This window comes from Oncorhynchus keta, chromosome 23 (assembly GCF_023373465.1).
Source record: "Oncorhynchus keta strain PuntledgeMale-10-30-2019 chromosome 23, Oket_V2, whole genome shotgun sequence".
Taxonomy (NCBI): domain Eukaryota; kingdom Metazoa; phylum Chordata; class Actinopteri; order Salmoniformes; family Salmonidae; genus Oncorhynchus; species Oncorhynchus keta.
In genome coordinates, this window is record NC_068443.1 from 37,059,098 (window position 1) to 37,085,781 (window position 26,684).

Sequence of the window (26,684 nt, forward strand, 5' to 3'; positions counted from 1 at the left end):
AAACATTTCAAAAAAACTGTTTTTGCTTTGTTATTATGGGGTTCTGTGTGTAGATTGATGAGGGATTTTTTTGGGGATCCATTATAGAATAAGGCTTTAATGTAACAAAATCTAGAAAAGGTCATGATGTCTGAATACTTTCCGAATGCACTGTATGCCCATACAACTACAAGGTCTATGGCCCAGTATTTTTAGATAACACGCTCAAGCCTCCATTACCCCTCACTTACTGTATGCTCCCTTCATAACGCCAGTTGTGAAACAGGTTGTCACTCCAGGCCCTTCGGTGGGGTATATTTAAGATGAGGGCATGTTAACAGCTGTCGGTATAAGCAAACCAAAACAGAACCACACTAAGCCTCTCCCCCTTCTGTTCTCCTATTTTTACAAGTGAGCGAGAGGCAGAATTAAGTATGCTATGGAACAACTTGTTCTTGTCCAATATGATAAGGGATATTTTTGCCTTATCGGAAATGATGAAAACAAGGCTAAATCCCCAATCTGAGATGTGTTTTACCAAAATAATGTCTAGAAGCTATTCCCGCTATGTGGTTGTGTGTGGGCAGGGTCCAAAGTAAACTTTCTCTCACTGGCCTGGCCAGAAATCTACTTGCCCAAACAGAATTTCTACTGGCCCGGACATGGTGTGGTTTTAATTGGGATCATACAGAGCCTATAGGTTGGCATCCTTTCTCTCAATATGCAGCTATTAACATGCAACATTTGGTTATGTATTAAAAAGCTGTGTAATATAATTTAGCAAAGTCATTACTCCATTCTTTACAATTGCATTGTATTCATTATTGTTTGTAAAGTATGCCATTTTGAAAATATTTTTATTTGATCTAAAAATAGGACGCTGCCCCTTTTAACTGCGTTCCAAAAGAGATAGCGACCTGGCTACAGTAGGCTAGCCAAGACTAATGCTAAAGTGTCTTTTTGGAACATTCTTTTTGCAGACAATCAACAGTAGCCAGCATATTGCTAGTATGTTCACAATTCATTTTGTAAATCACTTTCCTTAAAAAAAATAATAAGCTCAGCGAGTTGATTGATGGGCAAGTCTTTTTGCTCTGGACAGCTTGAGTGTGCTGTGTGAACGCATTCATTTCTGTACTGCTTGAGTGCTCGAGCAGTTGACTGCGGGAACTTGGTGGAGCTTGAACAAACGGCCAATCGTATTGCTCAAATTCAAAAAGCATGACTGTAGTCTTCAATGGTAGACTGCGACAGAGCAGGTAAATGTTGAACTGGAATGCAAAAATGCACCGACAAGATCCACTGGCCCGACATGTTCTTACTGGTCCCGGGGCATCGTTAATGTCGGACACTGTAAGGGAGATCCATATTCCTGCGATCAAAATGCTGAATGCAGGTGAAGATTCAGTCATAACATAGTATGATGAAAGCAGGGAAGGACTCTCCTAGATGAATAAAAACAATTTAGACAGGGTAAAGTAGGCTCTTTCATAAAAGATGGCCGCTCAGTAACCATGAAAAAGGAGAAGTTGAAACATGTTTCTGTCTGGTAACACTCCCGTCTACAGTAACTCATCTTTGAGTCATAGGGTGTTCGGTAATGGTATTAAAGGGCAGGTACGATACTGTAGGTGGCCTTGACAGTGAAACAGCCAGATATAAACTCTTCCCGAGAGGGTCGGCGATCGTTTGATGATGGAGGAATGTCTGCTGTTGATTTGCCAGTTGCTGGTACAAGGGTTAGGATGATTTCTATTTTAACTCCCATTCCGTTGTGAGTTTTCAATTGATTAATTTAATTGATAAGAGATCAGATTGACAATAAATGTTTGGGTCACGGAAACCCTGCACTGATGTCAACAGAGTTTATCAGGTTACACGTGAACGTTTTGGGTCGGAATTTGACCCACATGGTTTTTGTCTGTGCAATGTCCATAAACACCCACTCATCCCAAGAATAGACTGGAACTGAACTAAACTTCAAAGAATTGACTCCAACCTCACTGAGTAGACAGTGTGTATTCTCTGTGGTATGTGCAAACATTTCAGTTCATCACCTGAATAGTCTGGAACTGAAATGAAAATAGAACTGACCCACCAAACCCTGTAAACTCACATAATGTGTAGGATGTTCTCTGTTACCCCTGTGTGTTGGTGAACTTACTTGAGGCAGTGCAAGGGTCCCGGGGGGGCCATGCGGGCCACACTGGCCCCATTGACGGTGTTGAGCTGCACCTCAGAGATGTAAAAGGTGACATGAGAGGACTGGAGTCTGGTCTTCACTACTTCCAGCGGACAAGTCAGAATAGCACCCACTGTGCCCCCACACCTAGATGGGGAGAGACAAAGAGTAGGGGAGAAAGATGGTCAGAATAGCCAAAAGTACAGTAAATACTGTGCTAAACTTTACTTTATTCCCATGTTATAGGCCTAACTACTTTATTCCCATGTTATAGGCCTAACTACTTTATTCCCATGTTATAGGCCTAGCTACTTTATTCCCATGTTATAGGCCTAGCTACTTTATTCCCATGTTATAGGCCTAGCTACTTTATTCCCATGTTATAGGCCTAACTACTTTATTCCCATGTTATAGGCCTAACTACTTTATTCCCATGTTATAGGCCTAACTACTTTATTCCCATGTTATAGGCCTAACTACTTTATTCCCATGTTATAGGCCTAACTACTTTATTCCCATGTTATAGGCCTAACTACTTTGTTCCCATGTTATAGGCCTAACTACTTTGTTCCCATGTTATAGGCCTAACTACTTTATTCCCATGTTATAGGCCTAACTACTTTATTCCCATGTTATAGGCCTAACTACTTTATTCCCATGTTATAGGCCTAACTACTTTATTCCCATGTTATAGGCCTAACTACTTTATTCCCATGTTATAGGCCTAACTACTTTATTCCCATGTTATAGGCCTAACTACTTTATTCCCATGTTATAGGCCTAACTACTTTATTCCCATGTTATAGGCCTAACTACTTTATTACCAAGTTATAGGCCTAACTACTTTATTACCAAGTTATAGGCCTAACTACTTTATTATGTGCTGTAATTGAAAGTGCTACCAAACAAACATTTATATTCTAGTTTGTTGCTTGTGGGGGGGTTTTAACGTTGTGAAGCTTTGTGATACTAAGACGGGCATAAAATCTCCTGAAGTGAATGGTGGATCATTCAACTCCCGATTTTATTGGGGCCAACAATGCCGTGGAGAAGTAGAGTAAGAACCACCCACATCTAGACCTGGTATTTCTGGAAACAACCAGCTGATTTTCAATGCTAGCAGCAGCTGGATCTGGGTCAGGTTCAGCCTATTGACACACATTCAGCTTGAATTGAACATAAAAACGTGCAACTGTAAATAGTCTCTAACCGTTATGGCCAGGGGCCAACCCACTGCCTGTGAGACTTTGAACTGGACTAACTTGTCTGTGACAATGTGCAAACTGAGGTGCTGGCCCTTTTGCCTGTAACACCTTGACATGGTCTGTCTGCCCCCCCCCCCTCCCCCCTCCCCTGAGTTAAGAGGGTTACTATTCATGTGTTGTGACTCCTGTGTTTGCTAGGTTACAAGCTTTCCCAGCTCCTCTTTCAAATAATATTCGTCAAATGAACCTCAACATGGGCTCAGGGCTGTGTAGAATGCGCACTACAAGGCACAATTATAGTGAAATGGTTCCTGAAAATAGTCACCATTGTGTATATAATCTGTAGGTTAGGTTTATTGAATGTGCGTATCATGCATGGTGAGTACTGACTGGCTTCTACAGGCTGAGCTCTCTGTCAGACTAACCCACATACAGGCAAGAGCGACCTTTGGCCTAGATTCAGAAGGCTGTTCCGTGTGTGTGTGTGTGTGTGTGTGTGTGTGTGTGTGTGTGTGTGTGTGTGTGTGTGTGTACACAACAGGCAGTAAGAGTTAACATGCACAGGCCTTGAGCCCTGTTGTGAGAAATATCAATTGCTTCTCGCTGAAGTAACTTTGTCACAACTTGTGCCCCTAACATTGCGTTTTCATAGCCCAATGAAGGAGATACAAAATATTCTGGTTTGGCAAGATAGGCCTTACATGCTGACATTTTAAAAGTTTGCAGAGTGCCTGAAAGAAAAGAAGAGGCTGACGGACAAAGTAAACAACATAAAAAGGGGAAAACAAAGCTAAGAAAGAAAGAGGAAATGAAGAAAACTATTCTGGCACTACAATGGAATCAAGCAGCATCTTGTCTTCCTCTGAATGTGTCATCCAAAGACTTGCGCCTAAAACCATACTAGAATTAGATTTGCCGTGATAAGTAGGCATATTTAGTGTCCAATTGCGAGAATGGCTCTAATAACCAACTGGTCATGTTTCAATGCCCCTAAGCACATTGGTGAAATCTACAATCTCAATTTACTTGGAGCAGTCTGACATGGAATCAACACAAATAACAAGTCAATTTTCCACAGCCTAGACGACAGACAGGTGCCCTTTAACCCTTTCAACTTCCCCTGTGTCAGCATGATGTATTGAGTGTAAAGGTCTACTACAATGTAGCAAAGCTAGAAAATTAGTGACACATATGTCTCCAATAATATACACTACAGGAACGGAAACACGCAGGTAGTATGTTGACGACGTTTACAATTGAGACATTCTTACAGTTTTATTTTAGACAATGAGAATGACACTTGAAATAAACACTGGGAGATCATCCGCTGATGTGAATTACATTGTGGCATTGAGTTTTACTTATAGCCTACCGTGTGTGTCAGTCAAACGAACATATTGTAGCCTACCTAGGGGCGTATTCATTTCGCCAATTTTGTTGCAAAACGTTTTTTAAACGGAAGCAGATGGAACGAAACGGGGAGGGACCTACCTGAATTTGTCCAATAGAAAACTATCGTTTTAGTTGTAAAACGTTCCAACTGTTTGGAATAATGTAATCATTATAGTGCAATCATCATTATTCCTGTTCGGATTAATGATTACAACACTGTTTTGACCTGACCTTTTTCTCCAGTCTATGGAATGGTGTGGCAGCAGTTGATACAGTGTATGAATCCTGTAGGCCTGGGCATATTCTCCGTCTTTACAAATGTGTGTTTTATACAGGTGTTTTGTCGGTGTAATAACATGCTAAATAAATGTGTCAAGAAATGTAATCATGATGTTCGGCGACATAGCGATAGCTAATCGGTCAACCGCTGCTCCAGAACAACAAAGGCTCGTGCGTCATGGATGTTTCATTCACGAGCCTTCTCATCTGTCAGGGCAAACCACGACCACTGTGGAGGAGTGTGATGCGTGGGTGTCAACCTGTTTTCTGTCAAATGAAATAATTGTCGTGTGTGATAAAAGTCAACATCGGACAGTACTGCAATGTCTCTGATGTGTTGACACTAGGCTACAAAAGCAGTGGCCAGCGCCTAGCTAGCTAGACCATGGTACCTACTTTGATACTGGCTAGCTGCTGCCTGAGGATGGGTCGGGTAGTGCAGTTGCTAATGTAACATGCACGAGCGCCTGGGAAAATGGCAATGTTGGGAATAAATTGGTGTTATTTTCACCAAGATAGCCATGCAAGCTAATTTTGACTATAAATCGGTCACGAAATGTTGTGTCGCCTAGCTAACTTTATTCCCAGCAAATAATAGCTACTCACCCTCCGGCAAACAAATGAACCAAGGTATCCCTTTGACTCATTCTTTAGCATTCTCTGAACCAGTACACTCTTCGGACTGCGTCAAGGGGGAAGACAGGGTTGGATGGCGAACTGTCGACCACCCCGATTTCGAAGACGACTTGCGCACGTCGATAAATCAGCGACGTCGATTATCAATCAGTAACAGTTAGAACGGTGATTCAGTTTTGCCGTAGCAACGTTAGCTAGACAGCTAGTCAACTTGCGTGCTACACAAACCCTTATCTTCGTTTCGAGCAATCCCCTCTTTGAACAGACCTTATTTGATTCTGTAGAGCGTTATACTACAAAAAAAGAGAACTTCAAAAGGAAGATTGTTTTATGTATTCTTGCTTCTATCAATCGCTTTTTTTGCAACAGTCCCCCTAGCTTTCGTTTCTCAACTGTTCACCGCTGCAGTGAGAGGCGACAGGTCATATCCCTAGTATATAACTACTGTAGAATCATATAGGCTGCAAAACAGCGTCCGCTATTGGACAGTTTGCCTTATTACGTCAATTTCTCCGCCCGATCACGCAAATTTCACATGAAACCTTTATACAATATTTCACATGATCAGCTGTAGCACCCTATATAAAAAGGGGCAGTTTTAGGTCCTTACATGTATAAATAACTAAATTAACTTATTTTTTTGAACAAGTAATGGTTATGAGGATATGACATGTGGTCATATATGTCTATTATATTTTTTGCCGGTGTTTAACCTATGAACACGATGTCATATGCACATTGCATGAATGGATTTGTTCTTTTTAATTAGGCAACGGTTGGGTCTAATCCCGAATGCTGAACGCTGGTTAAACCGCATTCCAGCCGGTGTCTAATTCCACACGTTACCACCAGCTAAATCCAGGGGTATAAAGTACTACTTAAATCGTTTTTTGGGGTATATGTACTTTACTTTACTATTTATATTATTGATGATTTTTACTTTTACTTCCACTACATTCCTAAACTAAATAAAGTACTTTTTACTCTTTACATTTTCCCTGACACCCAAAAGTACTAGTTACATTTTGAATACTTAGCAGGACAGGAACATTGTCTAATTCACGCACTTATCAAGAAAACACAATTTGTTGAAACCTTACTGTCTGTCTCTCCGACATTTGCAACATTGTTTCAATATTCAATTTCCATCTCCAGCTGTCCAATAGTAATGAGCGAGTCGGGACGAGAGACAGGCAGGCAGCGTTTCTCAGCCAGTCGAACTCATGAATCAGTTTGCATCATTTTTATGGATATATACCAAGAAATGCGAATTGAAAAAAGGTACAACTAAACGAAGTGCAGCTACTGTAGTTTGCGGTCTTTCCAGCTTCAGTTTGAAGTGATTGTGTTAGCTGTGTTGTAGGCTAGCTCCTCTGAACAAGTGTTCTGACGAGTGAGCACATGTTCTATTTCAGGCGAAATCGCGCCTCATTAGCTCATTGTTATGGAAGTCACAATAAATGTCACTAGAAAACAGCATAAAAAATGCAAATACAACTACAGTTGTTATTCTGGCTGCACTGTTTGACGTGACTGTAAATTAGCCGTAGTTGGCTAGCTGGCAAGCAAGGGATAAGAACCTTTGCCAGCTAGAATCAAAATGAAACATTTACAACGAACGACTGGGTCGAATCTATAGGTACCGAACAAAAAGACTGAACGGTACCTATGGACTCGACCCAGTCGTTCAGTCTTTTTGTTCGGTGCCTATGGACGCGACCCAGTCGTTCAGTCTTTATGTTCGGTACCTATGGACTCGACGAGTCGAGTCCATCGGTACCGAACGACTGGGTCTCGTCTCTGGCCGTCTCTATCCATACTGCTTCGGTAGCAACCCCAGATTTGTGTCGGGACTATATCTTGTGGAAGGATGAAATAGTATGAATTAATTAATCTAAATAACGTTTCTAATGAAATGTCAATCATTATTTGAATATGTTGGTAACCCGTTGCATAAAAGTGATAATGCCCGCGAAGCCGGTGTTTGGAGGATATATTGGCACGGTTTGCTGGCCCGGGATGAAACAACACCCGCACAAATATATCCTCCAAACACTGGCGTCTCGGGCATTATCACTTAATTATTCTCCTAGTCACCTATTACATATTTATAACTACGTGTCAAGTGTTTTGGTTTATGTACACTGCATTTTCAATTTACATGCCCATTTTGTGCTTTATGGGATGCCGTGAAATACAATTAGGTTGCCAATTTAGTGAGGAGAGGTCACCTCGTATGTACAATGAACTGTGAAAAACGATATATGGGGGGAAACATTTCTGTTACTGGAACAGGAAATAAAAAAAATATATACAATTGTGGCATGGGAGTCTAAGCCCAATAGTCCTAAAGCAGACTTGCTACAGACTGGCAATGATGTGAAACCAGACTGAGGTCCATGTGAGAGCAACCAGATCAGTTGAAAGAGATTGTAACATCCATTATGGGAAATGTGGTTGGCTGAGCTAATAGGGGATGAATGGACCTCTTGGTTTCCTAATTGGAGGCACAATTTGACAAGTTGAAGTCATGTGCATGGAGGCTAAAGTTATTTATGACTGTCCTGGTAGACTAAAACGAGATCGGCAACTCAGGAAGTAGATTATGCTCCCATGATGTATAACTGTCCTGTAAGACTGTAACAATGAAAATACGCATTACTTTATTCATGTAGCACTTTCCCTTCGAGTTAAAAATAAATATGAAAAGAGACCCGATCAGTTAGGTCCTATGTGAGGAAGAATTAAGTAGAGAGAAGAAGCTTATAGTTTGCCTGGACACCAATCTCTTAAAACAGTAGGGTAAATCCATATGAATTCCATCACTTTTTGACAGCATCCCTTTTATACATGTTTGCCCATGGAAGAAATGGTCAGAAAGTGACCTTTTGGACATTTTATGCCAAAGCAATGGCATTCAGGGATAGGCCCATTCTACAACATAAGTGAATATGGAGAAAGAAAATAGGAGTTTACTTGTTTTTAGATAATTGACATTTAAAGTTATAACAAAATTACGATATTTATAAAAAATATTTAAAAAATACAAGAAATTATAAAACAGTTTGAAAACTCTGTTTGTAAGCTTTTAAATTATATCAAACACAAACATTGATCTTTTTCAGGGATGAAGACATGGATGTCTTATGGTATGGTATGCAAAACAGGTCCACTTTGAGCACCTTTATCACTTTAATGTTTTGGCATTCAGGTTCCAAAAGTTACTTTCTGAGCACTTTTACAATTGGCAAATGTGTATGGAAGATTTTGTTTAAATCAGAAGGGGTGTTGTCAAAAAGTGATTGAATTCAAATGGATTTACCCAATATCCAGCTCCCTTTGTTGTTATCTTGCACAAGTAAATCAACAATGGACACTGCAGTACAGTGATAGCGGAGAAACTGGCAACCGCAATACAGGACATGGAAAAAGGGTAATGATTAGCTATTGACAGTTGAGATGACGAATGATGGTACTGGACTGGCAAACAGTGGCGTGGGACGCACCCACGCAGCCCTCCCCCAGTTGCCAGTTCAAAACCTTGGTTATAATTCTGCATTTACCCACCCAAATGAGGTTCTTGGCATGAGCTAAAGTGATCATGGTTTGGCATGAGCTAAAGTGATCATGGTTTGGCATGAGCTAAAGTGATCAAAGTAAGTTATGTAAGTCACCTTGCCACGAGGACGAGAGCACAGTAACTTAATGAAATATAATTACCGCATTTTTTTCCACAAAGTTTGTCTGCGGTTTCTCAAACTAACAGTTTAAGAGGATCACGAGATTGCAGCAATGGGATTATGCTGCACGCCATAGTGCATTATTGAAATGGGGAGGAGGTGGGTGCACACGGTGAAGAGGGTCAAGAGCTTCAAGCCTCAGTGTCCATCTCACCAGCACAGTCGTGAAGAAGGCACGGCAGTGCCTCTTCTCCCTCAGAAGGCTAAAACGATTTGGCGTGGCCCCTCAGAAACGTTCATAGCTGCACTATCGAGAGCATTCTGACTGACTGAAAAATTCTCAAAGACTCCAGCCACTCGAAACATGGACTGTTCTCCATGCTCCCGTCCGGCTGGGGTTACTGGTGCATCAAGGCTCATACCAACAGACTCCTAAACCACTTATATCCATAAGAATGTTAAATGCCTAATAACTACTGCTCTCCCACTCCCACAGACTAACCTACAAAAACTTTAATAATGTAAGTGTTACTTGCAGCTTCAAGTTTTTATTTGTAATTTATTTCAATACTAAATGGAAATTAGTTCCCGGCTTTAGTGTTTAGTTTGTGCCCATCCACAAGTCTCTACCCACTCAGATACAAACACCATCAATGTCACTCTTACTCACACACACACACGCCAACTCACATACACGTACTCAGATACAACCTCACTCACTACTGATGCCACACACACACTGCTGCTATAATGATTATTGATTGGATTTATTACTACCATAACCATTAGTATCTATCTATTTATCCTGCTACAGGTCACTATTACTCCTGTTTAAATGTACAGCTTCATTAAATAGTACCCGCAAAACACCAGTCTCAATGTCAACAATGAAGAGGATGCTGGCCTTCTAGACAGAGTTGGAAAGAAAAAGCCATATCTCAGACTGTCCAATAAAAAGAAAAGATTAAGATAGGCAAAAGAACACAGACACTGGACAGAGGAACTCTGCCTAGAAAGCCAGTATCCCGGAGTCGCTTCTTCACTGTTTACGTTGAGACTGGTGTTTTACAGGTACTATTTAATGAAGCTGCCAGTTGAGGACTTGTGAGGTGTCTGCTTCTCAAACTAGACCCTCTAATGTACTTGTTCTCTTGCTCAGTTGTGCACCGGGGCCTCCCACTGCCGCTGGGACGGCAGCGTAGCCTAGTGGTTAGAGCGTTGGACTAGTAACCCGAAGGTTGCGAGCTCAAACCCCCGAGCTGACAAGGTACAAATCTGTCGTTCTGCCCCTGAACCCACTGTTCCCAGGCCGTCATTGAAAATAAGAATGTGTTCTTAACTGACTTGCCTGGTTAAATAAAGGTAAAATTAAATTTCTATTCTGGTTAGGGCCAGTTAAGAACTCCTGTGAAGGGAGTAGGACACCGCGTTGTATGAGATCTTTAGTTTCTTGGCAAATTATCACATGGAATAGCCTTAATTTCTCAGAACAAGAATAGACTGGCGAGTTTCAGAAGAAAGCTCTTTATTTCTGGCCATTTTGAGCCTGTAATCGAACCCACAAAAGCTGATGCTCCAGATCTTATTTTACCTTTATTTAACTGGGCAAGTCAGTTAAGAACAAATTCTTATTTTCAATGACGGCCAAGGAATAGTGGGTTAACTGCCTTGTTCAGGGGCAGAACAACAGATTTTTACCTTGTCAGTTCAGGGATTCGATCTTGCAACCTTTCGGTTACAAGTCCAACGCTCTAACCACTAGGCTACCAGATACTCAGCTAGTTTAAAGAAGGCCAGTTTTATTGCTTCTTTAATCAGAAGAACAGTTTTCAGCTGTGCTAACATTATTGTAAAAGGGTTTTCTAATGATCAATTAGACTTTTAAAGTGAAACTTGGATTAGCTAACACAACGTGCCATTGGAACACAGGAGTGATTGTTGCTGATAATGGGCCTCTGTACGCCTATGTAGATATTCCATTAAAAATCATCCGTTTCCAGCTACAATAGTCATTTACAACATTAACAATCTCTACACTGTATTTCTGATCAATTTGATGTTATTTGAATGGACAAAAAATGTGTTTTTCTTTTCTTTCAAAAACAAGGACATTTCTATGTGACCCCAAACCGTTGAATGAGAGTGTACTTATACTGTATATTACCATTAGTATATAACCATAAGTATTTATATATTCCTGCTACCAGTCACTTTCCAGCCCTGTTTACTTTCCAGCCGCCTACACTCACACACTCTTGCACATACACAACACTCACACTAACACACACACACACACACACACACACTCACCACGACGCAGTACTTATGCTGCTATGATATTGTTTACTATAGTTTTTTTATTTGTGTTATTATTATTTATTCTGCTACCAGCCACTTTCTCCTAATCACTACCGACATGTACAAACTGTATGTACCTCAACCACTCCAGTATCCCTGCACATTGTACATTTGGTAGTGGCACCAACCTTGTATACAGCTTACATTCTCTAGTTATTATCTTCTTCTTCCCCTCTTATTTTTCCTGTCGTTTTTGTTCTAATATTTAGATATTGAATACTACACTGTTGGGAAGGGGTTCCAAGTTAAGCGTTTCACTGTACTTGTGCATGTGACAAATGCAACTTGAAACTTGTTATGCAACCAGTCTTTCCACAATTTAGTGTGGACGATGTGGAAACACAAGAACGTGTGTGTGTAAGTATCAGCTAACCACATCATACACTAGCAATCTGTCAGTCGATGACACAGTCGATGAGGTGGACACGCAACCATTGGTTGATGCATGCAACGTCTGAGCAGGGGAACGTGATCATTGTCACTTGGTCATGTTTACTTTTGGTTCATGTAGCTGAAAACAACTTATAAGTCATAGCTGAACAAATTCCATTCAAATGGCAGACTGACCGCAGACATTTTGATGGAGAACCAATCGTTCATGGGAACATTGTGACACAATGAAACATTAATAACCCAATCATAATGCAATTACTTTGAAGGTAATTTAAATGGGCAATCTGCAGTTAATACATCCATTTTGGGACTTATAAATGTAATTATATTTACCCATTGATTCTTGAAGAATATGCACTACATGAGCAAAAGTATGTGGACACCTGATGGTCGAATATCTCCTTCCAAAATCATGGACATCAATATGGAGTTGGTCCCCCTTTTTCTGCTATAACAGGCTCCACTCTTCTGTGAAGGCTTTCCTCTAGATGTTGGGACATTGCTGTGGGGACTTGCTTCTATTCAACAACAAGAGCATTAGTGAAGTTGGGCACTGATGTTGGGTGATTAGGCCTGGCTCGCAGTCTGCATTCCAATTCATCCCAAAGGTGTTCGATGGGGTTGTAGTCAGGGCTCTGTGCAGGCCAGTCAAGTTCTTCCACACCGATCTCGACAAACCATTTCTTTAAGGACCTCGCTTTGTGCACAGGGGGCATTGTCATGCTGAAACAGGAAAGGTCCTTCCCCAAACTGTTGCCACAAAGATGGAAGCACAGAATCGTCTAGAATGTCATTGTATGCTGTAGTGTTAAGATTTCCCTTCACTTGAAATAAGGGGCCTAGCCCGAACCGTGAAAACAGCCCCAGATATTTATTCCTCCTACACCAAACTTTACAGTTGGCTCTGTACATTGGGGCAGGTAGCACCCTCCTGTCATCCGCCAAACCCAGTGAGGCTGGTCGGCCATGGAAACCCATTTCATGACACTCCCGACAAACAATTCTAGTGCTGATGGTGCTTCCAGAGGCAGTTTGGAACTTAGTAGCGAATGTTGCAAAGAGGACAGGTGATTTTTATGCGCTTCAGCACTCGGTCATCCCATTCTGTGAGCTTGTGTGGCCTACCACTTCGCAGCTTAGCCGCTGTTGCTCCTAGACTTTTCCACTTCACAATAACAGCACTTACAGTTGACCGAGCAGCTCTAGCAGGGCAGAAATTGGGCGAACTGACTAGTTGGATAGGTTGCAGTAACCGTTGTGGCTGAAATAGCCAAATTCACAATTTGAAGGGGTGTCCACATTATTTTGTTTAAATAGCAAATGCCTCAATGAGCTTAGTTCAACTGTCGTACCCCATCAGAACCCAAAACACAAGCTTGTATTACTCCAATGTTTGTAAACAAAGTAAATGTAGCAAACACTATATAGCCTCAAAACATGGTTAAAACTATCCATTTGATATCAGTCCTTGCATCCACAGTGGTTACATTTCTCCAGCTCCATCCCAAAGCTTTTCCCCAAAACAGGGATTGTCAGTAAGAAAATGTTCTGTAGGTTAAGAAAATGCATTACACATTAGAGAAAGTGAGATGGTTGTGTTACACTCTGCTAATTGCTAACACACATCTCATGATATCCCACCAACACACATTGAGATTTTGTGCTTCAGTCTCATGACTCCCACTGGACTCTGATCGAGGAGACACCGTCTAATGGGAAGCACGCTTCAGATGGTGTTTATAGATTTAGCTATGTTAGCCAATGGGCGGTTGGATGACGGTGCCGTCAATATTAGTGACCTTTGGGCCTCTGTGTAACATTGGAGTAATTAATACTGTTATATCATGTGATTGAACTCATGATCATAGTATATTATGGACAGCCTTTGAAACGTTAAAGGAAAAGCTAATAATATTCATCTCCATCACCACCCCAACATATATAAAAACTGTGCACTTCTATGTTTTCATGCACACCAGTGCATCGTGTGATTTTGACCAATTTTGAGAAGGCATTGCCTACTAATTGGTTGATGATGTTTTTGGAAAAACTTAGAGAAAGATAATGCACAATTGGTCAAAATCACACAATGCACACCAGTGTCCTTGGAAACACTTGTCTTTTTTGACAGCAGAACATAGAAATGAACCATTTTTACATACAGTGGCAAGAAAAAAGTATGTGAACCCTTTAGAATTACCTGGACTTCTGCATACATTGGTCATCAAATTTGATCTGATCTTCATCTAAGTCACAACAACAGACAAACATAGTGTGCTTAAACTAATAACACACACATTATTGTATTTCTCTTGTCTATATTGAATACATAATTTAAACATTCACAGTGGAGGTTGGAAAAGGTATGTGAACCCCTAGGCTAATGACTTCTCCAAAAGCTAATTGGAGTCAGGAGTCAGCTAACCTGGAGCCCAATCAATGAGACGAGATTGGAGATGTTGGTTAGAGCTGCCTTCGCCCTCTAAAAAAACACTCCCAAAATGTGAGTTTGCTATTCACAAGAAGCATTGCCTGATGTGGAGAGGTAGGTAGCCTAGTGGTTAGAGCATTGTGCCAGTAACTGAAAGGTTGCTGGATTGAATCCCCGAGCTGACAAGGTAAAAATCTGTGGTTCTGCCCCTGAAAAAGGCAGTTAACACACTGTTCCCCGGTAGGCCGTCATTGTAAATAAGAATTTGTTCTTAACTGACTTGCCTTTTTAAAGAAATAAAATGTGAACCATGCCTCGAACAAAAGAGATCTCAGAAGACCTAAGATTAAGAATTGTTGACTTGCATAAAGCTGGAAAGGGTTACAAAAGTATCTCTAAAAGCCTTCATGTTCATCAGTCTACGCAGCGCAGAATGCTCAATTAGATTAAGAAGAATCCTAGAGTGTCAGCTAAAGACTTAAAGAAATCTTTGGAATATGCTAACATCTCTGTTGATCAGTCTACGATACGTAAAACACTAAACAAGAATGGTGTTCATGGGAGGACACCAAGGAAGAAGCCACTGCTGTCCATAAAAACATTGCGGCACGTCTGAAGTTTGCAAAAGTGCACATGGATTTTCCACAGCGCTACTGGCAAAATATTCTGTGGACAGATGAAACTAAGTTGAGTTGTTTACAAGGAACACACAACACGATGTGTGGAGAAAAAAAGTCACAGCACACCAACATCAAAACCTCATCCCAACTGTAAAGCATGGTGGAGGCAGCATCATTGTTTGGGGCTGTTTTAATGCCTCAGGGTCTGGACAGCTTGCTATCATTGACGGAAAAATGAATTCCCAAGTTTATCAAGAATTTTGCAGGAGAATTTTAGACTGTCTGCCAATTGAAGCTCAACAGAAGATGGTTGATGCAACAGGACAACAACCCAAAACAGAAGTAAATCAACAACAGAAGAATATATGCCTTCTGGAGTGGCCTAGTCAGAGCCCTGACCTCAATCCGATTGAGATGCTGTGGCATGACCTCAAGAGAGCAGTTCACACCAGAAATCACAAGAATATTGCTGAACAAACAGTTTTGTAAAGAGGAATGGTCCAAAATTCCTCCTGACTATTGTGCAGGTCTGATCTGCAACTACAGAAAACGTTTTGTTGAGGTTACTGCTACCAAAGGAGGGTCAACCAGTTATTAAATCCAAGGGTTAACATACTTTTTCACTCTGCTCTGAATGTTTACTCAGTGTGTTCAGTAAAAACATGAAAACGTACGATTGTTTGTGTGTTAGTTTAAGCAGACTGTTTGTCTATTGTTGTGACCGAGATGATGATCAGATCAAATGTTATGACCAATTTATGCAGAAATCCAGGTATTTCCAAAGGGTTCACATACTTTTTCTTGCCATTGTATGCTGGGGTGGCGCTGGAGATGATAAATATGAAGTTGAAACATTTAGAAATTTCCCTTTATTAACAAACAATGTCGACTAATGTCCTATTTATTAGAGATGGTCAGCTTGCCTCATGCTTTGCAGTGGTGTACTCATATTCATTGCCAATATTTTTGTCAGACCACTCGTGTCACACATTAACCTGATTACTAGGGACTTTATTGATGAGTCCAAAGGGGAGAATAGACTACAATAGGATTTACAGCCTTGGCAACAAGGTCTAGTCTGTCTGGAACTCACCCACTGAAGTGAGACTCATAGAATGCCATGAAGGGTTTCTTTGAACTTAGAATGCCCAATAATTTTCTTTTTTGTTGATCTCATCAATCTACTTTAAAACGTGTTTTATAGAAATGTCACTTAAGGACTCATGAATGGGGAAATGACAGTTTATTGAAGGAAGTGAAAGGACGCTTCATGGGCCTCTCCTTACTCATTGGTGAGAATGAGGCAAGTTCTTCTTCTGGTGATGGTGAAGTGGTGTAGGATACTGAACAAAATAATGTAGATAAATAGATAATAGCAAATATAGATAATACTGATCATGCATAGCTCTACCTGTATGTTGTATGTCTCACCCTGGATGGCCTGAAGGTCACCCGGAGGATCCTTATTGGCCTCATCCTGGATGGCCTGAAGGTCACCCGGAGGATCCTTATTGGTCTCACCCTGGATGGCCTGAAGGTCACCCGGAGGATCCTTATTGGTCTCACCCTGGATGGCCTGAAGGTCACCCAGAGGATCCTTGTTGGTTTCACCCTGGATGGTCTGAAGAGGAACGAGATCTACTTACCTTTTTGTTGAGACAGATCTTTGGAAGCTTCGTGGAGGAACTTAATATGTGAAAGGAGAGTTTTGAGGTGTCCGTTTTTAAAAGAGTCGAAAAGACAGGTCTCCCATTCAGCATTTTAATCAAGCCCAGCTTTGCTACAATATTTGTCACTGACTGCGATCAATGTGCTATTGTGAGAATTATTGTTGAAAGATCTCCACTTAAATTAAATAGATTAACTGTTGTTGTCGAAGTCAGCACTCACTTCCGTCATCATGAAGTGCTTTGAGAGACTAGTCAAGGACCATATCACCTCCCCCCTACCTGACACCCTAGACCCACTCCAATTTGCTTACCGCCCAAATAGGTCCACAGACGATGCAATCTCAACCACACTGCACACTGCCCTAACCCATCTGGACAAGAGGAATACCTATGTGAGAATGCTGTTCATCGACTACAGCTCGGCATTTAACACCATAGTACCCTCCAAGCTCGTCATCAAGCTCGAGACCCTGGGTCTCGACCCCGCCCTGTGCAACTGGGTACTGGACTTCCTGACGGGCCGCCCCCAGGTGGTGAGGGTAGGCAACAACATCTCCACCCCGCTGATCCTCAACACTGGGGCCCCACAAGGGTGCGTTCTGAGCCCTCTCCTGTACTCCCTGTTCACCCATATGACTGCGTGGCCACACACGCCTCCAACTCAATCATCAAGTTTGCGGACGACACAACAGTGGTAGGCTTGATTACCAACAACGACGAGACGGCCTACAGGGAGGAGGTGAGGGCCCAGGTGTCAGGAAAATAACCTCACACTCAACGTCAACAAAACTAAGGAGATGATTGTGGATTCAGGAAAGAGCAGAGGGAACACCCCCCTATCCACATCAATGGAACAGTAGTGGAGAGGGTAGCAAGTTTTAAGTTCCTCGGCATACACATCACAGACAAACTGAATTGGTCCACCGACACAGACAGCATCGTGAAGAAGGCGCAGCAGTGCCTCTTCAACCTCAGGAGGCTGAAGAAATTTGGCTTGTCACCAAAAGCACTCACAAACTTCTACAGATGCACAATCGAGAGCATCCTGGCGGGCTGTATCACCGCCTGGTACGGCAACTGCTCCGCCCACAACCGTAAGGCTCTCCAGAGGGTAGTGAGGTCTGCACAACGCATCACCGGGGGCAAACTACCTGCCCTCCAGGACACCTACATCACCCGATGTTACAGGAAGGCCATAAAGATCATCAAGGACAACAACCACCCGAGCCACTGCCTGTTCACCCCACTATCATCCAGAAGGCAAGGTCAGTACAGGTGCATCAAAGCTGGGACCGAGAGCTTCTATCTCAAGGCCATCAGACTGTTAAACAGCCACCACTAACATTGAGTGGCTGCTGCCAACACACTGACTCAACTCCAGCCACTTTAATAATGGGAATTGATGGGAAATGATGTAAAATATATCACTAGCCACTTTAAACAATGCTACCTAATATAATGTTTACATACCCTACATTATTCATCTCATATGTATACGTATATACTGTACTCTATATCATCTACTGCATCTTTATGTAATACATGTATCACTAGCCACTTTAACTATGCCACTTTGTTTACATACTCATCTCATATGTATATACTGTACTCGATACCATCTACTGCATCTTGCCTATGCTGCTCTGTACCATCATTCATTCATATATCTTTATGTACATATTCTTTATCCCCTTACACTGTGTATAAGACAGTAGTTTTGGAATTGTTAGTTAGTTTACTTGTTGGTTATTACTGCATTGTCGGAACTAGAAGCACAAGCATTTCGCTACACTAGCATTAACATCTGCTAACCATGTGTGTGACAAATACATTTTGATTTGAGTAGGTTTAACAGAGCAAATGAAATGTGACACTACCTTATCATTAATGATGCTGTTTAGGCCTAAATATAATTTTCAATGTCGTCAACAGCTATGGTTTCATATCAACCCAGAATTCAACAAAAAATTAGACAGTACAATAGGCTTAGGGTTTCAAGCTCTGGTTGATTTCAAATGTAATTATATTTACTGATATTGAATTGTGTTTGGTTGTCAACGCAACAAAATATCAACATTTCAAGGAGATGTATCTTCTGATTTGATAGGATTATAGCTCCCATTCAAATGCTGTGAATGACACACACTGAACACAAATATAAACGCAACATGTAAAGTGTTGGTCCCATGTTTCATGAGCAAAACTAAAAGATCCCAGAAATGTTCCATAATATGCACAAAATTCTTATTTCTCTCAAATATTGTGCACATACCTGTTAGTGAGCATTTATCCTTTGCGAAGATCATCCATCCACCTGACAGGTGTGCTATATCAAGAAGTTGATTAAACAGCATGATCATTACACAGGTGCACCTTGTGTTTGGGAAAATAAAAGGCCACTCTAAAATGTGCAGTTTTGTCACACAGCACTGAGATGCAGTGCCTTAGATCGCTGCATCACTCGGGAGCATGACATAGGCCGTCACAGAATCAGTCAAACAAAATGAACTTATAATATTGACTGACAGGTGGTGGGCGACCATACACCATTGCAATACTCCTCTTCAAAATGGGGCTGATTTCCACCCGGAATGGGGCTGATTTCACAGTGTCCATGTCCAATACTCTATCCTTCTCCTCCTGATGAGTGCTGGGGAAGGATATCCTGTCTTAAGGTGAATGAAGTGAAGTCAATATCGAGTACGATGCCCTTAGCTGCTGGCACCTTGACCTCTTCCTTGTTTTCCTGGCCATCATCAGCCCCATGTGTGTCAACAGAACAGTAATGATCCACAATAGACAATGTACAACAACATTGGGTTTATACAGATAACTTTCATAAATCTAGGACTTGTTTTCAACTCTCACATGTGAAAAGCCACTGAACACACCGTTTGGCACGTTTGTTTGTCTGTTGCTCATTAGAAAAACGAGATTTCAGTCTTGGAGGTGTGTTTCCTGACCGATTCCACGTTCGGTTGGTGATGCTTCTCCCCCATGACACACAGCAGACGCGGAAGCCTATTTCACTTCCTCAAAATCCCAAGAACTCAAGAAATCTGTAATGAATTTAGCTCTTTTTGTTGAGGATGTTTAAGTTGCGCAATTTTACACCGTTGTTGACCCAACGCCCTATTAAGACACTATGTTGGTGTTTGCTTTATTTTGTCAGTTACCTGTAGATAGATAGATAGATAGATAGATAGATAGATAGATAGATAGATTATGCTTTTAACTAGACCCAGAAGATTAGAAGAATACCAATTATGCTCTTAACTTTCTTTGACAATTTCAAGAGTAATTTCTCACTGCGTCTTCCATTGCTCCAACATAGGACAGATCTGTCACCGGCAGGACAATGGTTGGGTTTTGGTTTTTGAGTGTCCGTTTCTACATCTATCTGTGTATCTATCTACAGCCATGCAATCCCCATAGACAAACAGTGGCAATAGAATGGCCTTACTGAAGAGCTCAGTGACTTTCAACGTGGCACCGTCATAGAAAGCCACCTTTCCACAACGAGTCAGTTCATCAAATTTTTGCCCTGCTAGAGCTGCCCCAGTCAGCTGTAAGTGGTGTTATTGTGACATGGAAACGTCTCGGAGGAGCAACAGCTCTGCCGCCAAGTGGTAGGCCTCACAAGCTCACAGAATGGGACCGCTGAAGTGTGTTAAAATTGTCTGTTCTCTGAGTTTCAAACTGCCTCTGGAAGCATAGTCAGCACAAGAACTGTTCATCGGGAGTGTCATGAAATGGGTTTCCATGGCCGACCAGCCGCACACAAGCCTAAGATCACCATGCACAATGCCAAGCGTCGGCTGGAGTGTTGTAAAGCTCGTCGCCATTGGAATCTGGAGCAGTAGAAACGCATTCTCTGGACTGGTGAATAATGCGTCACCATCTGGCAGTCCGACAGACGAATCTGGGTTTGGCGGATGTTAGAGGAATTTAATTCCTATATGTTCATTCACCAATTCAATTATAACAAAGCATAACACTTTGTCCGTTTCTAAGAATTTGTAAGGTTCTTATTTGCATAAAATAGACAAAGATCAGTCTCAAAATTAATCAGTAGCGTTTATTCCCAAGAGCTCTGGTCATAATACCATGTACATTGGTTTATATACCTCACATTTTGTCATAAATGTCCCTCCTCCTCTCAGATACAATGGCAATATAGTTCACAAGCCTTCTCACATTGTCTGCCACCTGTTAAACAATCTACTACAAACCCAAGGTCTCTCCCCTCTCTGGGTAGGGACAGAATGTCCTATAAGGAACACAGTATTCCAACCGGTCTGACGATAGCTCCATTCATTTCTAACAGGAACAGAAAGTCTTGTTCTAATTCTTGTCTAAAACCACACACATTATAATCAGTACTATGATTATAATAAGATTCATACATTCATACAGTAACAGAGAAGTATTCTGTTTAGTTATAATTCTAAGCTAAATGTATACATAATTTAGTCATTGTTCATAAAAATCCCATAACAGCGGATGCCAGAAGAATGTTACCTGCCCGATGTTACCTACCAACTGTAAAGTTTGGTGGAGGAGGAATAATGGTCTGGGACTATTTTTCATGGTTCGGGCTATGCCCCTTAGTTCCAGTGAAGCAAACTCTTAATGCTACAGCATACAATGACATTCTAGATGATTCTGTGCTTCCGACTTTGTGACAACAGTTTGGGGAAGGCCCTTTCCTGTTTCAGCATGACAATGCCACATGCACAAAGCGAGGTCCATACAGAAATGGGTTGTCAAGATAGGTGTGGAAGAACTTGACTGGCCGGCACAGAACCCTAACCTCGACCCTGTCTAACACCTTTGGAATGAATTGGAATGCCGACTGTGAGCCAGGCCTAATCGCCCAACATCAGTGCCAAACCTCACTAATGCTCGTGACTGAATGGAAGCAAGTCCCTGCAACAATGTTCCAACATCTAGTCAAAAACCTTCCCAGAAGAGTGGAGGCTGATTTAACAGCAAAGAAGGGACAAACTCCATATTATTGCCCATGATTTTGGAAAGAGATGTGTGACGATCAGTTGTCCACATGCTTTAGGCTCCTTGGGACCATCTCCCTTGATATTCACAATGTAGTCAGACATTTTCAGAATGAAGTAATCTGAAGATAAACGGATATCTTATTTCCACAATTAAATATGAATTCATTTTCAGGTTTTAGAAATGCTTTAAAGAATGTAGCCTATAGTCCCACCACACGGTGGCAACAGACAATTCCCTGGTAATTGATTCCCTGGGACTTCACATCATCAGGGGCCTTGTGAAGTTGGCATCATTTGATTTAATAATACATGATTTCTCTTATCTTGCCTTCCTCCTCCGGCGTGCACCATTTAGTGGCTATGACCATCTCTGGTTGTGACAAATGGAGGGGTTTCTGATTTCTTCACCCCAAATGTTGCTCTAGCTTTTGAACTGTTGGTGGACGGTTAGCTATTATGACCCCATCCCTGCAAGCTGAGACGCTCATGAACACGTATCTTCTATTCCCCTCTACGATGCTCACAGGCTTCACAGAACACATTTGTGCAGATATTTTTTTCTTGACGACTTTCCAATACCGTTCTGATGCTCACTTTTGAATGGGAAAAAATATTGTTGCACCTTTTCTATGTTCAACTCATTTGACATATTTTCTTATTAGCCTTATGAACATAGACATTTGGTTGCTGTTTGTATCTGTGCTAAAATGGTTAGAAATGACCTAAAATGAAAACAATGATCAAATTGGTCGATATTGCAAATAAAATATCAGATATAGGTATTATCCAAGAATCAGTCCAGCCCTAACTAAAACCAAATAGAAAGTGTGTAGAAATGTTAATTGACTGTATTAGCCTATATGTTTAAATAACAAGCCTTTTCCTTGCCCACAAATTGCTTTTGACTAACAAATCGATCTGGGAAAAAAATCTGTGCGTTGAAATCCCGAAGTAGCCCTCAAGCCAAAATGATTGCCCACCCCTTTTCTATGAGGTCATGCCAAGACCTACTCTAGTGAAGGGCATTTCAACTCTTCAGTTTGCCTTTTCATTCTGTTTCGTTCACCTAAAAGCTGGCTCCGATAGACATCAGAGGGACTCAGAATGGCCTCTGCCTGGGACCTCCAAATCACTAAGTGGGCCCCTGCCACCACTAATATCATGCGTTTTCTTTGACATCCTTGTAGGGGTTCATCTTCAAAGTGCCCAGTTAGCAAAATGTTAACAGGGAACAGCAAACCGTTTATAAAAAGTAGAGAAAACTAATGAACTACCGACATCTGAAATGCTGTCACATATTAGTGGTGGAGAGTCCACTCCAAAAATCCTGGAGTCATTCACCCTGTGTAACATTCACGTTCAAATGATGTATTTGTTGACCAGATTACATCATATGCGTCATATGTGTAAACTAACGCCGTGTTCAAGTGCTAGTCGGAACTAGGAAACTCAGAAATGTCCGACTTGGAAATTGGTTGAACGCGGCACGTGTTTAACTACAACCAGTTAGCAAATCTGACATTTCCGAGTTTCCTAGTTCCGACTAGCACTCGAACATATGTTAGTTTACACATATGACACATATGATGCGTAACAAATGCATGATGCAATGAGGCGACGTGCATGACAGCAACAAAACCGTTGACAAAGGTTTTCTAACTTTGCTAGATGCCGCATTCAAAACAGCTGGAACTTGGAAATGTCCGACTTCCGACTTCAGTGTGTTCAAGACGACTGGGAAAATAATTTTGAACGGTCATCCATCTCGGGAACTCTGGCCTCTAAACAGAGCTTCGACTTTCCGACCTGAAGATCGCTGATGTCATGAATTGTCCTTCATTATTTCGGAATTCCCAGGTGTCTTGAAAGCACCAAGAAATCTTGTTCATTTTCTTTGTCATGGACAACATAAAAATGGTTTCCTCCCTCTAGTGGACTTTCTTTAAATAGCAGCTCGTGGCTGCACTTCCTGTGCTTGTGATGGGAGCAGAAGACTAATCCACAAAACAGTTTTGTTGTTGTTAGCTATAAATTTGGCATAACTCTATGTCAGGGAGGGGCATACCCTCTTTTGAAGAACCTTGGATCAATTCCCCATGAGGGGTTTCAGCTTACGAGTTAGAATAGTAAAATACACAAAGTGCAATTTTGGTTGTGCATCACCAGTTTTTCTCTTATGTCAGTCACTGATAGTCAGTCAATTATCCCATGTCAGCTAACTTTTTTATTGATATGCTAGTTTAGCGGCCAGCTATCTAAATTTGTTATCATGGTTGAATTAGCGGACAGTGATTTTGTTAGTCAGCCTCTCTCAGATATCATATTATAAACTGCAAACATTTCTCTACTCCCTATGGCAAAAAAAAGTTGTGTGTGTCAACTGTAGGGGTGCCCATGTTGCTGGGGATCAAAAAAAGTCCAGTGCAAGAGAGGCAGATTGAGGTGGCCAGGGTCAGAGTAGTGCAGAAGATGTCATATGCTGAGGCAGTAAAGGAAGTAGAGGAGGATGGGTCAAAGGCGAGGGATCCTAAGAGGATCCCTATGAGTAGTAAATCTGTGCCAACACAGAGGGATAGGCCATTCATAGCAATGGTTATTAACTGTACTGCAGAAATGGAATGTAAATCACAGAAAATATATGTTGTGGCAGATGTAAAGAAGTACTTGTTGGGTGTATTAGATTTGACTTAAGAAGAGTTACAGGGTGTGTTGCATTTACATTTACATTTAAGTCATTTGGCAGACGCTCTTATCCAGAGCGACTTACAAATTGGTGCATTCACCTTATGACATCCAGTGGAACAGCCACTTTACAATAGTGCATCTAAATCTTTTAGCTCAGTTGGTAGAGCATGGCGCTTGTAACGCCAGGGTAGTGGGTTCGATTCCCGGGACCACCCATACGTAGAATGTATGCACACATGACTGTAAGTCGCTTTGGATAAAAGCGTCTGCTAAATGGCATATATTATTATTATTATATTATTACTTTATCCTACCCTAGGTATTCCTTAAAGAGGTGGGGTTTCAGGTGTCTCCGGAAGGTGGTGATTGACTCCGCTGTCCTGGCGTCGTGAAGGAGTTTGTTCCACCATTGGTGGGCCAGAGCAGCGAACAGTTTTGACTGGGCTGAGCAGGAACTGTACTTCCTCAGTGGTAGGGAGGCGAGCAGGCCAGAGGTGGATGAACGCAGTGCCCTTGTTTGGGTGTAGGGCCTGATCAGAGCCTGGAGGTACTGAGGTGCCGTTCCCCTCACAGCTCCATAGGCAAGCACCATGGTCTTGTAGCGGATGCGAGCTTCAACTGGAAGCCAGTGGAGAGAGCGGAGGAGCGGGGTGACGTGAGAGAACTTGGGAAGGTTGAACACCAGACGGGCTGCGGCGTTCTGGATGAGTTGTAGGGGTTTAATGGCACAGGCAGGGAGCCCAGCCAACAGTGAGTTGCAGTAATCCAGACGGGAGATGACAAGTGCCTGGATTAGGACCTGCACCACTTCCTTTGCATGGTGGTGTCCCGTCCTCCCAGGCCGTTGGCACTATGTATGAGCAGACAGGGCAAAGTAGTGGAATGGGGTAGTGGGTTTTGAATGTTAGTCGAAAGTGTTTTTATTTTATTTGTATCCATTTTATTACAAAGTGTAATGAATTTACAATCCTGTCCAGTTGGTGGTGGTAATGCACCTTATGATTGCCAACCGCCATTTAAAAAACAAAAAAAGAATAACAAAGAAATTAAGACTAAGAAAGAGCAATGAGCCAGATATTTCACCGGATGTATATATGTGAAGCATCTGGTTTACGTTTCCATTCATTTTCAAATATGGTCATGAGAAGAATTCCAGTTGCCGGAAGGGGAGGAGATGTTGCGAGATGGATTTTGGTCAACTTTTTGGTCATTTCTGATCGATTAACATTTGATCTCCATACAGTTTTCTGTTTCCAATCGGTAGCAAACAGAGGGGTTCTACGTTTTGTAGACTTTACCCTTTGCCAGACTTGTAAAAAAAAAGTGTTGTTTAAAAGGAATACAAGTGCGAATTGAGTTATTGCAGACGCGCACTTCACAGGTAAGGCGTTCCCTAACGGAAATATGTAAATACATGCTTAGCACGCGCCAATAGGATCTCACTAGCTCGTGCTTGGCTCTGCCCACCTCCTTGTTTGTTATGCCCCACTATGATTTAATTTGCTCACGTTGGAAACGACAGGCGTGGATCTATCTTGGGTTAGCGAGTTATACAAATCTTTGATACGGACGTCCCAAGGATCCCGAATAGCTTGGACCATAATGATACAGCAGTGCACAGCTGATAGATGTTAGCCAGCCAGGCAGTGTAAACATGCTAACAAGCTAGCTGTCACAAATTTGTGCAAGTTACACCGTTTCTGTGAGGAGACTGCTACAAACAAGTAAATGATCCGGCCAACAATGGAGCAGATACACGGCTTGACGTTGTTTTTTGTATTCTTCCCGAGCCATCGTTTTGGCTAAATGTCAATGTCATCTCATACAGCTAGCTAGCTAAATAGCTAACTAAGGCCAGGGAGAGCTTGCTGGTGACTACGGTACGTTATCCCTTGTTGTTTCGGCTGTATTGTATTTCTTTATCTACCTAGCTTGGTTGCTAACTTTTAGTGGAAATGTCGATCACTTAACAGTTAGCTAGCTAACGTTAGCTAGTTTTCTAGCGTTTAGAGGATGTGAAAACATGAATGTCTTAACTAGCTATCGTTAGCTTTTCACCTGCCTGGCTGTGTCTGTTGGTTTTTTTATTGATTCATTGGAACCAAGCTTTGTCTATAACTGACTGCCTGTTAAAATTGTATGTTGATGGTACAATGTAA

The 26,684-nt window shown here is 41.7% G+C and overlaps 2 protein-coding genes across 5 annotated transcripts in view; one reads left to right on the plus strand and one right to left on the minus strand.

The window, feature by feature from the left end:
• The window catches only part of LOC118402271 (solute carrier family 25 member 36-A), a 28,680-nt gene extending 22,582 nt beyond the window's left edge, over positions 1–6,098 (minus strand). Inside the window, exons 1-2 of the mRNA XM_035800326.2 lie at positions 5,644–6,098; positions 2,144–2,308 (exon numbers count right to left, since the gene is read on the minus strand). Of these exons, the coding sequence (XP_035656219.1) occupies positions 2,144–2,308; positions 5,644–5,684 (206 nt within the window). The 5' untranslated portion in view covers positions 5,685–6,098. The remainder of the gene's footprint in view (positions 1–2,143; positions 2,309–5,643) is intronic.
• Positions 1–26,684, plus strand: part of LOC118402272 (E3 ubiquitin-protein ligase MARCHF2-like) — a 66,244-nt gene that overhangs the window by 24,252 nt on the left and 15,308 nt on the right. For 2 of the 4 annotated variants that reach the window (XM_052477134.1, XM_035800328.2), the window contains exon 1: positions 26,050–26,405. The exons of 1 other annotated variant lie outside the window; for it this stretch is intronic. The gene's annotated coding sequence lies outside the window, so the exon portion shown is untranslated. Of the gene's footprint in view, positions 1–26,048; positions 26,406–26,684 lie in introns of those variants that run through there. One more of the 4 variants, XM_035800330.1, reaches the window with a different exon arrangement.